Genomic DNA, 15,692 nt, shown 5'->3' on the forward strand with positions numbered 1-15,692 from the left:
GGTAGTGTCCTCAAAAGAGTAGGAGTATGCAATTTCCGAGCAGGGGGCTAAAAATAGGCCTATTAACCAAAATATTAAGTATTAAAAAATGCACAATATATACAATAAAATAACAGAGTAGGACAAATTAAATATCAGAATATAGAATATATAAGATAAAACAACAAAAATGCACAGTATATACAATGAAATAGAATAGTGTTAAATTAACTAACTAGGTGAAAAACAGTAGTGCAAAAATCAACCACCAGTAGTTATGTGGAGGATGATTTGGCCAGAGGTGATTTATTATAGAGTCTAATAGCAGAGGGCAGGAATGTTCGGTCCTTGTGACAGCGGAGCTGGATCAGTCTGTTGGAGAAAGTGCTCCTCTGTCCCTGCAGTAGGTGGTGGAGAGGGTGGTCCGGGTTATCCAATATGGATAATAGTTTCTTCAGTGTCCTCCTCTCCACCACCTCTTCCAGATAGTCTTATTTGCAGCCAATGATTAAGCTTTGACTCCTGACTCAAAGAGAAACTCTGAACATGTCCTGGTTTATTTATTTGAGGATGAAATGACTAAGATAGACAAACAGGTTCATCAGAAATCCATAAACAACTAAAAAACATTTATTTCTGCAACTTGTTTGAGATGTGTGCTCCCTTCAGATTCATGGTATTTTTTAAAAACTTTAATTTCTTATAATTCATTGCTTCCCTTTACTTTTTATGGTTTTTAAAATATGTTCTTTGAAATTTTCAGTTTTTCATTTATTCGTTTTTTTCTTTTTTCTTTTAATTATTTCTTGGTTTTGTTTCACTTTGGTTTGTAGTTGTTTTTTGCCTTTTTACATTGTATATCATTTAAATATTCTTATCTTTTTAAAACATTTTTTTCACCTTTTTATTTTTTATATAAAATGTATTTATTATTTAATTAATGAAATAATAATAATAAATTAATTATTTAATTAGTAGCATTACGTTTTTATCTTAATATTTATTTTGTCTTTTGTTTTATATTTTTGGGGAAATTTCCAAAAAGAAAAACAATGACGACGTATTTGGCTCAAGGTCTTTTATTTTGAAGTCACAGACCGGAAGCTCTCCGTCGTCAGCGTCATCAACAGCTCTCCGATAGGATGCTCGCTCGGTCCTCTCCGCGTTTAGTCCGTTTGTACCCGGGTTAAACCTCAACACAGCCGAGCCGAACCGAACCGGGTCAACCGACCGAGTCCATCATGAACGAGACGGAGGGGCTGCGGTTCCGACGGGTGCACCGACCGGTCATCACCGACGAGCTCCCGGAGCACCGGAACAAGGGGTCCGGGTAAGGAAACGGAGCCGAGAGGTGGACACTAAAACAGGAACACCGACCGTACCGTCATGAGCCCCCCCCCCCCCCCCCAGCTCAGGGCGTTATTATATTAATATTAAATATTAACGATATCGAGCTAATAAAGAAATACAGCAGCAGCTAAATACTGAGGTACAGGTACTTTACTAGAGTACTTATATACAGTAGTGGCATTCTCTTAACTGCTCTACTTATATCTGACAGCTTTACTTACTTTATTAATCAACTAATAAATAATGTGTGTTATTAAAGATTATATATAGTCATTAAAATGAGCTCCAGCTGCCTGCATTCTCTCTAGTGTCCACCAGGGGACGACTCCTCTGGTTGTATAGAAGTCTATGAGAAAATGACTCTACTTCTCTCGATTTATTACCTCAGTAAACATTGTAAACATGAGTTTATGGTCTCAATCTCTAGTTTCAAGTCTTCTTCAATACAGCATGATGTTCATTTAGTACATTATGGTCCATTTAGAGTCAAACAGACCATAAAGCAGGGGATGCTTTAGGGCGGGGCTACACGGTGATTGACAGGTCTCAGATTTCTCATAGTGGCCAAACGGTGGAATGACAACTTCCTGATTCGTCACGTGACGCCATGGGGCAGGAAAATACTTTTCCCCATAGACGTAAATTGAGAAAGACGTCTGTAAATCAGAGGATCAGTTTAACGTTGGTTCCTCTCTCAGCACCTACAGCGGGAAGGTTTTCCAGGTGACTCTGCTCTCTCTGGGCGGCTTCCTGCTCCTTCCTCTCCTGGTCATCATCCTCATCCTCGAGTCTCCCATCCACCCCGAAGTGTTCAGGTGAGTTACATCAACCACCGGAGATCTTTGAGCATGCAGCCAGAACCGGACACCCAGAATATAGAATGTGAGGCCGTTGGATGCAGCAGAATGTGAGATTAGTGGACAGACACCGAGGTGCACACTCACACGACTGATCTCAAATCCCTCTCCGTCGGAGATAATGAAAATTAATATTCCGCTAACGTTCCTGTTGACGTGCAGCCTTACAGATTAACGTCAAACACGTTTTAATCCCGGAGGCTGTAATCACGCCCACAGTCTGAACATGTAAATATTTAATGTGTTTATCAAAAATGTGTTTTAAATTTGTCTCCTGATGAATATTAATCCACTCAGGATACTTTCTGAACCTGAACCCAGAGTGGTTCAGTCTGCAGAGGATCAACGAATACTGTGTTTTAATACCCCCCCCCCCCGTATGTTTCCTGGTTGTGTGCTGCAGTCTGAAGGAGCCTCCGCTGATGAAGGGCTGCTGGGAGCCAAACCTGAAGCTCCGAGAGGCCCAGAGACTGTTTGAAGACCAGATCACCGGACCAGAGTCCATCGCTAGCATTGGAGGTCTGTCTGATCCACTTTGGTTTAGTTTAGTTCAGAGTTTAGTTTAACTCTAGTTTAGGTAAAATGTGACAGTGGTTAACTCTAGTTTAGTTTAACTCTAGTTTAGGTAAAATGTGACAGTGATTAACTCTAGTTTAGTTTAACTCTAGTTTAGGTAAAATGTGACAGTGGTTAACTAGTTTAGTTTAACTCTAGTTTAGTTTAACTCTAGTTTAGGTAAAATGTGACAGTGGTTAACTCTAGTTTAGTTTAACTATAGTTTAGGTAAAATGTGACAGTGGTTAACTCTAGTTTAGGTTAACTTTAGTTTAACTCTAGTTTAGGTCAAATGTGACCGTGGTTAACTAGTTTAGTTTAACTCTAGTTTAGGTAAAATGTGACAGTGATTAACTCTAGTTTAGGTAAAATGTGACAGTGGTTAACTAGTTTAGTTTAACTCTAGTTTAGGTAACATGTGACAGTGGTTAACTCTAGTTTAGGTAAAATGTGACAGTGGTTAACTCTAGTTTAGTTTAACTCTAGTTTAGGTAAAATGTGACAGTGATTAACTCTAGTTTAGGTAAAATGTGACAGTGGTTAACTCTAGTTTAGTTTAACTCTAGTTTAGGTAAAATGTGACAGTGGTTAACTAGTTTAGTTTAACTCTAGTTTAGTTTAACTCTAGTTTAGGTTAACTCTAGTTTAGGTAAAATGTGACAGTGGTTAACTAGTTTAGTTTAACTCTAGTTTAGTTTAACTCTAGTTTAGGTAAAATGTGACAGTGATTAACTCTAGTTTAGGTAAAATGTGACAGTGGTTAACTCTAGTTTAGTTTAACTCTAGTTTAGGTAAAATGTGACAGTGGTTAACTAGTTTAGTTTAACTCTAGTTTAGTTTAACTCTAGTTTAGGTTAACTCTAGTTTAGGTAAAATGTGACAGTGGTTAACTAGTTTAGTTTAACTCTAGTTTAGTTTAACTCTAGTTTAGGTAAAATGTGACAGTGGTTAACTCTAGTTTAGTTTAACTATAGTTTAGGTAAAATGTGACAGTGGTTAACTCTAGTTTAGGTTAACTTTAGTTTAACTCTAGTTTAGGTCAAATGTGACCGTGGTTAACTAGTTTAGTTTAACTCTAGTTTAGGTAAAATGTGACAGTGATTAACTCTAGTTTAGGTAAAATGTGACAGTGGTTAACTAGTTTAGTTTAACTCTAGTTTAGGTAACATGTGACAGTGGTTAACTCTAGTTTAGGTAAAATGTGACAGTGGTTAACTCTAGTTTAGTTTAACTCTAGTTTAGGTAAAATGTGACAGTGATTAACTCTAGTTTAGGTAAAATGTGACAGTGGTTAACTCTAGTTTAGTTTAACTCTAGTTTAGGTAAAATGTGACAGTGGTTAACTAGTTTAGTTTAACTCTAGTTTAGTTTAACTCTAGTTTAGGTTAACTCTAGTTTAGGTAAAATGTGACAGTGGTTAACTAGTTTAGTTTAACTCTAGTTTAGGTAACATGTGACAGTGGTTAACTCTAGTTTAGGTTAACTCTAGTTTAGGTAAAATGTGACAGTGGTTAACTCTAGTTTAGTTTAACTCTAGTTTAGGTAAAAAGTGACAGTGGTTAAGTAGTTTAGTTTAACTCTAGTTTAGGTAACATGTGACAGTGGTTAACTCTAGTTTAGTTTAACTCTAGTTTAGGTAAAATGTGACAGTGGTTAACTCTAGTTTAGTTTAACTCTAGTTTAGGTAAAAAGTGACAGTGGTTAAGTAGTTTAGTTTAACTCTAGTTTAGGTAACATGTGACAGTGGTTAACTCTAGTTTAGGTTAACTCTAGTTTAACTCTAGTTTAGGTAAAATGTGACCGTGGTTAACTCTAGTTTAGTTTAACTCTAGTTTAGGTAAAATGTGACAGTGATTAACTCTAGTTTAAGTAAAATGTGACAGTGGTTAACTAGTTTAGTTTAACTCTAGTTTAGGTAACATGTGACAGTGGTTAACTCTAGTTTAGGTTAACTCTAGTTTAGGTAAAATGTGACAGTGGTTAACTCTAGTTTAGTTTAACTCTAGTTTAGGTAAAATGTGACCGTGATTAACTCTAGTTTAGGTTAACTAGTTTAAATTAACTCTAGTTTAGGTAAAATGTGACAGTGGTTAACTCTAGTTTAGGTTAACTCTAGTTTAGGTAAAATGTGACAGTGGTTAACTCTAGTGTAGTTTAACTCTAGTTTAGGTTAACTCTAGTTTAGGTTAACTCTAGTGTAGTTAACTCTAGTTTAGGTTAACTCTAGTTTAGGTAAAATGTGACAGTGGTTAACTCTAGTTTAGTTTAACTCTAGTTTAGGTTAACTCTAGTTTAGGTTAACTCTAGTTTAAGTAAAATGTGACAGTGGTTAACTAGTTTAGTTTAACTCTAGTTTAGGTTAACTCTAGTTTAGGTAAAATGTGACAGTGGTTAACTCTAGTTTAGTTTAACTCTAGTTTAGTTTAACTCTAGTTTAGGTTAACTCTAGTTTAGTTTAACTCTAGTTTAGTTTAACTCTAGTTTAGGTTAACTCTAGTTTAGGTTAACTCTAGTTTAGTTTAACTCTAGTTCAGGTTAACTCTAGTTTAGGTAAAATGTGACAGTGGTTAACAGTGGAAAAGAAACATACTGACCCTCTAACTCTGCTGCCGTTTGTGGAGAAACAAACTTGTGAAAATGTTTCATCAGATTTCATCAGTTTGGTTGCCAGCTGATTAAACAGACAGAGGTCAGAGTCTGAGTCACTCTGACCTCATTGTGAAACGGTTCATGTAGATCTGAAAGTCCAGTTTTAAGATCATAATAATTGAGTTTTATTTCGTTTAAAGCTGGACGATGAAGACTGAGAGCTGACAGATGTTCGTCTCTTCTGTCTGCAGATGTTCTGTACGCAGGAACTGCTGACGGGAAGATCGTGAAGCTGATTGGTCGAAGAATTCACACGTTGACGAGACTCGGAAAACTTCCCTGTGGTGAGAGAAGCACTTGATTTAAGTTTAGGATTAGTTTTAAATAAATTTTACATAAAGGTGCAAGATTGGGAGATATCTAATGATCGGATATTGCTCCTTTAAATTTAGATTTGGTTTAAGATTCAGTTTGTTTTGATTTAATGTTGTTTAGTTTAATTCAAGGTTTATAAACCAACAAAAAACTGAAACCATAGTTTAGTTTAATTCAGTCTAGTTAAGTTAAGTTTGTATGTGTGGTTTAGTTTAGTTAAGTTAAGTTTAGTTTAGTTTGTATGTGTGGTGAAGTTTAGTTTAGTTAAATTACGTTTAGTTTAGTTTAGTTTGTATGTGTGGTGAAGTTTAGTTTAGTTAAGTTACGTTTAGTTTAGTCTAGTTTAGGTGAAATGGTGTCTGGGGTATAAAGTGTCTGCTGCTCTTCACTCAGTTGTAACACACAGTCTTCAGTCAGTGTGCCTTTGAGCAAGGCACACACACACTTATAGTAAGGCACTGACCTCGAAGCTGCTCTCATGTTTCCTCTCTGGAGTTTTTAACGTCGAGTTTCTCAACCGCCGAGTGAACAAATGAAGTGACACGTTGAGACCTGCTCTGACTTCTGCTTCCTGTTCCACCAAACCCACAAAGAGCTCAGAGATCAAACACGTGACGTCCAGAGAACACAAACTCTGAACTCTGAAGGAGGGTTACGAACCACAAGAGACCTTTATTTATTGTGAAACAGGAAGTGAGTTCAGGGAAGAAGACGTTTTATTTTGGAAGAACGTTAAGTCTCACTGAGGTTTAAAATGAACTTATTGTGGCGGGTCTTCAAACAGGAAGCTCACAGATTATGTAAACAATAAAGTGTCTGAACTGTGACAGCAATACAAGACGAACTGGTCCAGTGAGCGTCTTCCTCTCTTTCATGACACTGACTATGAATCCAACAAGTTCAACAGAAGTCGTCTGTTTCTGCTCTTAATGACGTTAAGACGCTCTCATGGTTATTTCTTTAGTTTCATTCAGTTTACTTTAGTTTACTTTTTATGTGTAGTGAAGTTTAGTTTCATTCAGTTTAGTTTAGTTGTAGTCTTAGTTGATCTGTTTAGTTAAGTTTAGTTTCATTAAGTTTAGTTAAGTTTAGTTTTTATGTGTAATGAAGTTTAGTTTAATTCAGTTTAGTTTAGTTAATTTGTTAAGTTTAGTTTAATTCAGTTTAGTTTTAGTTAAGTTTAGTTTAGTTAATTTGTTAAGTTGAGTTAAGTTTAGTTTAATTCATTTTAGTTTAATTCAGTTTAGTTTTAGTTAAGTTTAGTTCATTTGTTTAGTTTAGTTTAGTTCATTTGTTAAGTTAAGTTTAGTTTAATTCATTTTAGTTTTAGTTAATTTGTTAAGTTTAGTTAAGTTTAGTTTAATTCATTTGTTTAGTTTAATTCAGTTTAGTTTTAGTTAAGCGTAGTTTAGTTAATTTGTTAAGTTTAGTTAAGTTTAGTTTATTCAGTTTAGTTTAAGTTCATCTCTGGATAGGCAGCGGTACTTCTCATCTAAAAAGGCACATACACGTCAATGCACTGCAGACGAAATACTATGATTTCTTTGTTTGACTCTCAAAATCATGTTTTCGTTTTAGTTTATTCAGTTTAGTTTAGTTAATTTGTTAAGTTTAGTTTTTAGTTTTATTCAGTTTAGTTTTAGTTAAGTTTAGTTTAATTCAGTTTAGTTTTAGTTAAGTTCAGTTTAGTTCATTTGTTTAGTTTAGTTTAGTTCATTTGTTTAGTTTAGTTTAGTTCATTTGTTAAGTTTAGTTTATTTGTTAAGTTTAGTTTAATTCATTTTAGGTTTAGTTCATTTGTTAAGTTTAGTTAAGTTTAGTTTAGTTCATTTGTTAGGTTTAGTTTTTAGTTGTATTCAGTTTAGTTTTAGTTAAGTTTAGTTCATTTGTTTAGTTTAGTTCATTTGTTTAGTTTAGTTCATTTGTTAAGTTTAGTTAAGTTTAGTTTAATTCATTTTAGTTTTAGTTAATTTGTTAAGTTTAGTTTAGTTCATTTGTTTAGTTAAGTTTAGTTTAATTAATTTGTTTAGTTTAATTCAGTTTAGGTTAGTTTTAGTTAAGTTTAGTTTAGTTATTAATTTGTTAAGTTTAGTTTGTATGTGTAGTGAAGTTTAGTTAAGTTTAGTTTCGTTTAGTTTAGTTTTAGTTAATTTGTTAAGTTTAGTTTTAGTTTATTTGTTAAGTTTAGTTTAATTGAGTTTAGTTTAGTCTTAGTTGAACAGCAGTCATCTCTCAGACTCTCACCTGTTTCTATTCTTCATAACGTTCAGGTCTGCAGGACGCTCTCATGGTTATGTGTTCGTTTCATTGTTAAATGTAAACACGTGTTTGAAGTCTCTGTTGCATGAATGAAGTGTTTCCTCTGAGAGGAGATGACGGTCGGGTGTTATTCTCCTGCAGGCTCCAGAGAGGAGGAGTCCAGCTGTGGGAGGCCGTTGGGGATCCGAGTCGGACCCAACGGGACTCTGTTTGTGGCCGACGCCTACCTGGGTCTGTTCCAGGTGAACCCCACCACAGGTGAGAGAGTGCTGCTGGACATTCTTCTTCTTCTCCTTCTTCCCCTTCTCCTTCTTCTCCTTCTCCTTCTCCTTCATCTTCTTCTTCCCCTTCTCCGTCTTCTCCTTCCTTCTTCTTCTCCTTCTTCTCCTTCTCCTTCATTCTCCATCTTCTTCTTCTCCTTCTCATCCTTCTCCTTCATTCTCCATCTTCTTCTTCTACTTCATTCTCCATCTTCTTCTTCTTCTTCTCCTTCTCCTTCATTCTTCTTCTTCTCCATCTTCTTCTTCTACTTCTTCTCCTTCATTCTCCTTCTCCTTCTTCTTCTCATTTTCCTTCATTCTTCTCCTTCATTCTTCTTCTTCTCCTCCTTCATTCTCCATCTTCTTCTTCTTCTTCTTCTCCTTCTCCTTCATTCTTCTACTTCTCCATCTTCTTCTCCTTCATTCTCCTTCTTCTTCTTCTCCTTCATTCTCCTTCTTCATTCTTCTCCATCTCCTTCTCCTTCGCCTTCTCCTTCATTCTCCATCTTCTTATTCTTCTACTTCTCCTTATACTTCTCCTTCTTCTCCTTCTCCTTGTACTTATCCTTATACTTCTCCTTCTCATTCTTCTTCTCCTTCATTCTTCTTCTCCTCCTTCTTCTCCTTTCTGCTTCGTTCCGACTCTCACATGTTCATTCTCTCAGCTGGTCAATTCCTGTTCTCCTCATAAAAACATCAACGTTCAGAAAATATGAACTATATAATGAACTAAAAACTAAAACTAGATGAAAACAAAAATGTCCCAAAACAGCAAAAGCTGCAGTGACGTCTACGTTTAGTTTTTGTGACAGAAGATGATCTTTGGTTTGGTTTTAAACTCTGAAGAGGAATCAGTTTGTGAGAACATTTCCTTCAGAGATTATAAATATCTGCGTTTCCATCCAGTTTAGTTTAGTTTATTTGCACAAATTTAAAACACACAAACATAACTGAGATAATTAATATTATACATAATAATTTATATTTGATTTACCTAAATAATGTTAAAATGTCACAATATTAAAGAGAACACAAAATGAATATACATAAGATGTGACTACGTAACATTAAATGCTCTCGATAGTTTTTATGCCTAAAAATAAAATAGTAAAATCTTGAAGTTCGTCTTGTCTGAGGTGTAAAAGTTGGTGTATCAATAAAGTAAAGTGGAATAAACGATGAGGAACATGAAGCATCAAGTGACTCAACGTCCACTGAAGAATAAAACAGATGAACACATGAAGTATTTACATCCTCTTCTTCTTCTGTGGTTTATTGGTTTTCCAGCACTGGTGGACGGTGGATGAAACCTGGATACTGAGACGCTCTCGTGATTCTTTGTTTCAGGTGAGGCGACCCGGTTGGTGTCGGGGGGTCAGGTGGTCGCCGGCAGGAAGCTGTCGTTCATCAATGACGTGGCGGTGACTCAGGACGGGAAGAAGCTTTACTTCACCGACTCCAGCAGCAGGTGGCAGCGCAGAGACTACCTGCACCTCATCATGGAGGCCACGGCCGACGGACGGTACGACCAGAGATCATTCACCTGAAGAGATCAGAGATCGTTCACCTGAAGAGATCAGAGATCGTTCACCTGAAGAGATCAGAGATCGTTCAACTGAAGAGATCAGAGATCGTTCAACTGAAGAGATCAGAGATCGTTCACCTGAAGAGATCAGAGATCGTTCACCTGTAGAGATCAGAGATCGTTCACCTGTAGAGATCAGAGATCGTTCACCTGAAGAGATCAGAGAACGTTCACCTGAAGAGATCAGAGATCGTTCACCTGAAGAGATCAGAGAACATTCACCTGAAGAGATCAGAGATCGTTCACCTGAAGAGATCAGAGATCGTTCACCTGTAGAGATCAGAGATCGTTCACCTGTAGAGATCAGAGATCGTTCACCTGAAGAGATCAGAGATCGTTCACCTGAAGAGATCAGAGATCGTTCACCTGAAGAGATCAGAGATCGTTCACCTGAAGAGATCAGAGATCGTTCAACTGATGAGATCAGAGATCGTTCACCTGAAGAGATCAGAGATCGTTCACCTGTAGAGATCAGAGATCGTTCACCTGAAGAGATCAGAGATCGTTCAACTGATGAGATCAGAGATCGTTCAACTGATGAGATCAGAGATCGTTCACCTGTAGAGATCAGAGATCGTTCACCTGAAGAGATCAGAGATCGTTCAACTGATGAGATCAGAGATCGTTCACCTGAAGAGATCAGAGATCATTCAACTGATGAGATCAGAGATCGTTCACCTGAAGAGATCAGAGATCGTTCACCTGAAGAGATCAGAGATCGTTCAACTGATGAGATCAGAGATCGTTCACCTGAAGAGATCAGAGATCGTTCACCTGAAGAGATCAGAGATCGTTCACCTGAAGAGATCAGAGATTGATTGATTTTATTTTGACATTCTAAATCTCCCTGCTGAAGAAACTCTGACTTCCTGTCTCTGTTTCACATTAAAAGCCCCCCGTGGTGTGATAACAGCGATGTTGTGTTGTCTCCTGTCAGAGTGTTGGAGTACGACACCGAGAGCAGAGAGCTGACGGTGGTGATGGAGAACCTTCGCTTCCCAAACGGCATCCAGCTGCTTCCTGACGAGGAGTCGGTGCTGGTGGCAGAGACCACCATGGCCCGGATACGCAGGTAAACCCACCTGACTCCATTTATAGTTAACTATTATCCAATAGGACACGTTTAGACTAAATAAAACATGTTTTATTGAACTAGGTGCTTCACACACTAAAATAAGATAAAATGAAGCGCTACAAACATAAAGGAATATAAATGAATAAAATAAAATGAATAGTTCTACCATTAAACTACTTAATGTACATTAAGTACTTAATGATTATATATACAGGTCATCAAAAAGTTGATTTATTTCACTAATTCCATTCAAAAAGTGAAACTTGTGTATTATATTCATTCATTACACACAGACTGATATATTTCAAATGTTTATTTCTTTTAATTTTGATGATTATAACTGACAACTAAGGAAAATCCCAAATTCAGTATCTCAGAAAATTAGAATATTGTGAAAAGGTTCAATATTGAAGAGACCTGGTGCCACACTCTAATCAGCTAATTAACTCAAAACCCCTGCAAAGGCCTTTAAATGGTCTCTCAGTCTAGTTCTGTAGGCTACACAATCATGGGGAAGACTGCTGACTTGACAGTTGTCCAAAAGACGACCATTGACACCTTGCACAAGGAGGGCAAGACACAAAAGGTCATTGCAAAAGAGGCTGGCTGTTCACAGAGCTCTGTGTCCAAGCACATTAATAGAGAGGCGAAGGGACGGAAAAGATGTGGTAGAAAAAAGTGTACAAGCAATAGGGATAACCGCACCCTGGAGAGGATTGTGAAACAAAACCCATTCAAAAATGTGGGGGAGATTCAGAAAGAGTGGACTGCAGCTGGAGTCAGTGCTTCAAGAACCACTACGCACAGACGTATGCAAGACATGGGTTTCAGCTGTCGCATTCCTTGTGTCAAGCCACTCTTGAACAACAGACAGCGTCAGAAGCGTCTCGCCTGGGCTAAAGACAAAAAGGACTGGACTGCTGCTGAGTGGTCCAAAGTTATGTTCTCTGATGAAAGTAAATTTTGCATTTCCTTTGGAAATCAGGGTCCCAGAATCTGGAGGAAGAGAGGAGAGACACACAATCCACGTTGCTTGAGGTCCAGTGTAAAGTTTCCACAGTCAGTGATGGTTTGGGGTGCCATGTCATCTGCTGGTGTTGGTCCACTGTGTTTTCTGAGGTTCAAGGTCAACGCAGCCGTATACCAGGAAGTTTTAGAGCACTTCATGCTTCCTGCTGCTGACCAACTTTATGGAGATGCAGATTTCGTTTTCCAACAGGACTTGGCACCTGCACACAGTGCCAAAGCAACCAGTACCTGGTTTAAGGACCATGGTATCCCTGTTCTTAATTGGCCAGCAAACTCGCCTGACCTTAACCCCATAGAAAATCTATGGGGTATTGTGAAGAGGATGATGCGAAATGCCAGACCCAACAATGCAGAAGAGCTGAAGGCCACTATCAGAGCAACCTGGGCTCTCATAACACCTGAGCAGTGCCACAGACTGATCGACTCCATGCCACGCCGCATTGCTGCAGTAATTCAGGCAAAAGGAGCCCCAACTAAGTATTGAGTGCTGTACATGCTCATACTTTTCATGTTCATACTTTTCAGTTGGCCAAGATTTCTACAAATCCTTTCTTTGTATTGGTCTTAAGTAATATTCAAATTTTCTGAGACACTGAATTTGGGATTTTCCTTAGTTGTCAGTTATAATCATCAAAATTAAAAGAAATAAACATTTGAAATATATCAGTCTGTGTGTAATGAATGAATATAATAGACAAGTTTCACTTTTTGAATGGAATTAGTGAAATAAATCAACTTTTTGATGATGTTCTAATTATATGACCAGCACCTGTATATACATACATAAGTACATATTTCATATTATTACAGCTGTGTTTTATTATATAATCATTTATTGTGTTTATACTACGACAACACTGATGGAGTTATAGATGTAGATAAATACATTAAATAAGACTTATATCTGCTTGTTACTACATTACATTATTTAATGAACCATTTATATAGTATCGATGCTGGTGTCTCTTGATTGTGAACTGTTGTCGTAGCGCAACCCAAAGACAGTCAGTGTTTAGAAATGCTGAAAGCTGGAGTTGAGATTTGGGACAAAATGAGGTCAGTAAGCGGCTTCTGTGAACTTTGTGTTTCCACATCAGAGTCCATGTTGCTGGTCTAAACAAGGGCGGGATGGACACCTTCATTGACAACCTGCCCGGTTTTCCCGACAACATTCGTCCAAGCTCGACTGGAGGTTACTGGGTGGCCATGTCAGCGGTGCGGCCGAACCCCGGCTTCTCCATGCTGGACTTCCTGTCCCAGAGACCCTGGATCAAAAAATTCATCTTCAAGGTAAAGAGAGGCATAGAGAGACCAGGTCCAGGCTTCCAATGACAACGACTCGCAGCTGTCCTCGTAGAGAGAACGACTCGCAGGTGTCCTCGTAGAGACGATGACGACTCGCAGGTGTCCTCGTAGAGACGATGACGACTCGCAGGTGTCCTCGTAGAGACGATGACGACTCCCAGGTGTCCTCGTAGAGACGATGACGACTCCCAGGTGTCCTCGTAGAGACGATAAAGACTCGCAGGTGTCCTCGTAGAGACGATAAAGACTCGCAGGTGTCCTCGTAGAGACGATGACGACTCGACTCCTACGTGTTCTCGATGACGGACTCATAACAGGAAACAGCACTCCTGTGAGTCTTGTACTCTCATTGGCTGGCCTGTTGACCAAGATGACTTGTCCCCAGAAAGAGCTCTGTCTGCAGACTCTGACCTGTAAATGCCCTGGAAGTTTTCCAGGAATATTGCAGAATGTATTTTCACATACTTTATTACAAAAGATACACTTCAGACAGGAAAATATAGAAAAAACCAGAAGGTTATCGAAAGTTATGTGTGAAATTTGACATTAAGGTCCTTTTAAAAGACACCAGACCTAATGCAATAACACAAAGCTCCTCCCTCCTTCTTTGTACCCTCCATCGTGTCTTCCTGACTACTCCCTTCCTTCTTTCCTTCTCCTCCCTCCTCTCCAGCTCTTCAGTCAGGAGGTGCTGATGAAGTTCGTCCCTCGGTACAGCCTGGTGGCGGAGCTCCATGACGGCGGCATCTGCACTCGGAGCTTCCACGACCCCAACGGCCTGGTGGCGGCCTACGTTAGCGAAGTCCACGAGCATGATGGGAGTCTGTACCTCGGCTCCTTCCGCTCGCCCTACATCGCCAAACTCGACCTGAGCAAGGTCTAAAAAAGAACAGGCGGACATTTGTGACTCAGTAGGAAGTCGGACACCGTGACACGGCGTTCGTCTTTAACCGTGATGTCATGATGCACCAGCAGGTGAAATACAAAACGTCTCAAGGTGGTGTGTCCGACTCGGACGGCGGTCCGTCAACTGTCTTGTTTCACAGTGAAATTTCTTTACATATTTTGAGGGATTAACGCGTAATTCATTTCAAACATTCATGGTCTCCAGAGGGTGAATCCCAATGACTACCAACAGCAGAGCCTGGTTGTCGCAGTAAATTGTCTGCCTTTGTGTTGATGTCGGCCGTTTTGTTTTGGGGACGTCGTGAATCGTTGGTTCGGCACCAATTGAAATGTGTCTGTAGCTCCGAGTATCAAATCAGATCAAATCTCTGATCAGATTCTTCTGGATTCAAATTGTAATCTCTCTCCAGTTTCTGTCTGTATTTTATTTAGAAAAAGTTATTGTTCATTGTTTTGTAGAACAAAGTTGTTTTGATATTGGTTCTGAAACTCAGGGTCTGATTGGCCAACGAGACCCAATCCTAGACTCTGACCAACAGGTGAAAACAAATCGCAATAACCGGCTGACACAAAAAAAGCTTTCTAGCTAGCTCAAGCTAATAAAGCTATTTGGCTCATTGTAGCGCTAGCAAGCTGCTGCTAAATCAGTATAGCCTTAAAAATATCATCATCATATAAACACGATTAAAGGGTTTCAGGGTTAAGGCCAACTTAACTAACTTGGGTTGGTCCAACTAACTTTACAGTAGTGAATAAAAATGGCAGAATTGCTCCATGCAGGGAGAACGCCATTTAAACACTTTCCATGATTCAATAGAATTCATAAATATATATATACACACACACACACACAGAAACGGGCGAACAGCAGGTCCTCTCTCGCTACCTCCAGAGCTAACTTTGAATTGTTTCGGTTAACATTGTTAGCGTTATTACTGCTATGAGCTGCCATTTCTCACTTTAATATATCTAATATAGCTTTGGAAATGAAAGGATGAGCGTTACATTCACACGTTACTAATTATTTATAGTTACAGAAAGCCGTCTGTTGATGTTTGTTTGGTTTTTAGACACTTCTGTATAATTGAGACGAATCCGAGTTCTCGGCTTCAGAGTCGTAATTAAAACTCTGATGTGGACATAAGAAGTGATGTTTAGCATGTTAGAAAGTAAACATTAGTATTTAGCATGTTGTCATCTGTACTTCCTGTCTCCTACCAGCTCTGGTAGTAGTCTGACTCGGTGTAGTCGTGATTATAAGAAAAGAGCCGACGTCTGAACTTCACTGCTGACGGTTGTTTTGTAGTTTTCTTCAGGTCTGAGTTGTTGAGACGAGCTGCTGAATGTAGTTTGAGTCTCTTCTTGTTGCACTAAGACGTTTGAGTGATAGAACCCGTCTCATGTTTGTTTGAGCTGATTTCTTCAACTTCCTTTGAAGAAAAACTGAATGAAATCTGCATTTTATGATGAAAACATTCATTTAAATATGTTAAGTATTTGTTTGTAAAATCCAATTAAAACACATCAGAAACATAACGTCTGTGGTATTTCTCTCTTTCATCTCAAAC

General features: G+C 38.4%; 1 protein-coding gene across 3 annotated transcripts; it reads left to right on the plus strand.

Moving 5' to 3' along the window:
- Nucleotides 1-1,064: 1,064 nt before the first annotated feature.
- Nucleotides 1,065-15,660, plus strand: apmap (adipocyte plasma membrane associated protein). Of its 3 annotated transcripts, none has more exons than XR_012951475.1 (9): nt 1,065-1,309; nt 2,028-2,144; nt 2,590-2,705; nt 5,582-5,674; nt 8,106-8,222; nt 9,572-9,746; nt 10,747-10,881; nt 13,011-13,549; nt 13,892-14,061. XR_012951475.1 is itself a non-coding variant. In XM_076083482.1 (9 exons), the coding sequence occupies exons 1-9, from the start codon at nt 1,221-1,223 to the stop codon at nt 14,099-14,101; spliced, it is 1,245 nt and encodes a 414-aa protein (XP_075939597.1). In that variant the 5' UTR covers nt 1,065-1,220; the 3' UTR covers nt 14,102-15,660. The 3 variants fall into 3 exon arrangements, 2 of the variants coding, with proteins under 2 accessions (XP_075939597.1, XP_075939596.1); XM_076083482.1 differs by having other exon boundaries at nt 13,011-13,203; nt 13,892-15,660; XM_076083481.1 differs by lacking the exons at nt 9,572-9,746; nt 10,747-10,881; nt 13,011-13,549; nt 13,892-14,061 and having other exon boundaries at nt 8,106-9,020.
- Nucleotides 15,661-15,692: the final 32 nt, after the last annotated feature.

The sequence above is a fragment of the Anarhichas minor genome, unplaced genomic scaffold (assembly GCF_050575085.1).
Source record: "Anarhichas minor isolate MPS153535 unplaced genomic scaffold, ASM5057508v1 ptg000133l, whole genome shotgun sequence".
Classification (NCBI taxonomy): domain Eukaryota; kingdom Metazoa; phylum Chordata; class Actinopteri; order Perciformes; family Anarhichadidae; genus Anarhichas; species Anarhichas minor.

What these genes read in the sequence shown, in the direction of transcription:
- apmap (XM_076083481.1), top strand. Translation starts at nt 1,221, where the DNA reads ATGAACGAGACGGAGGGGCTGCGGTTCCGACGGGTGCACCGACCGGTC. An exon ending in ATCCACCCCGAAGTGTTCAG is followed by an intron (nt 2,145 to 2,589) that starts GTGAGTTACATC and finishes TGTGTGCTGCAG; the next exon opens with TCTGAAGGAGCCTCCGCTGA. An exon ending in GTCCATCGCTAGCATTGGAG is followed by an intron (nt 2,706 to 5,581) that starts GTCTGTCTGATC and finishes TTCTGTCTGCAG; the next exon opens with ATGTTCTGTACGCAGGAACT.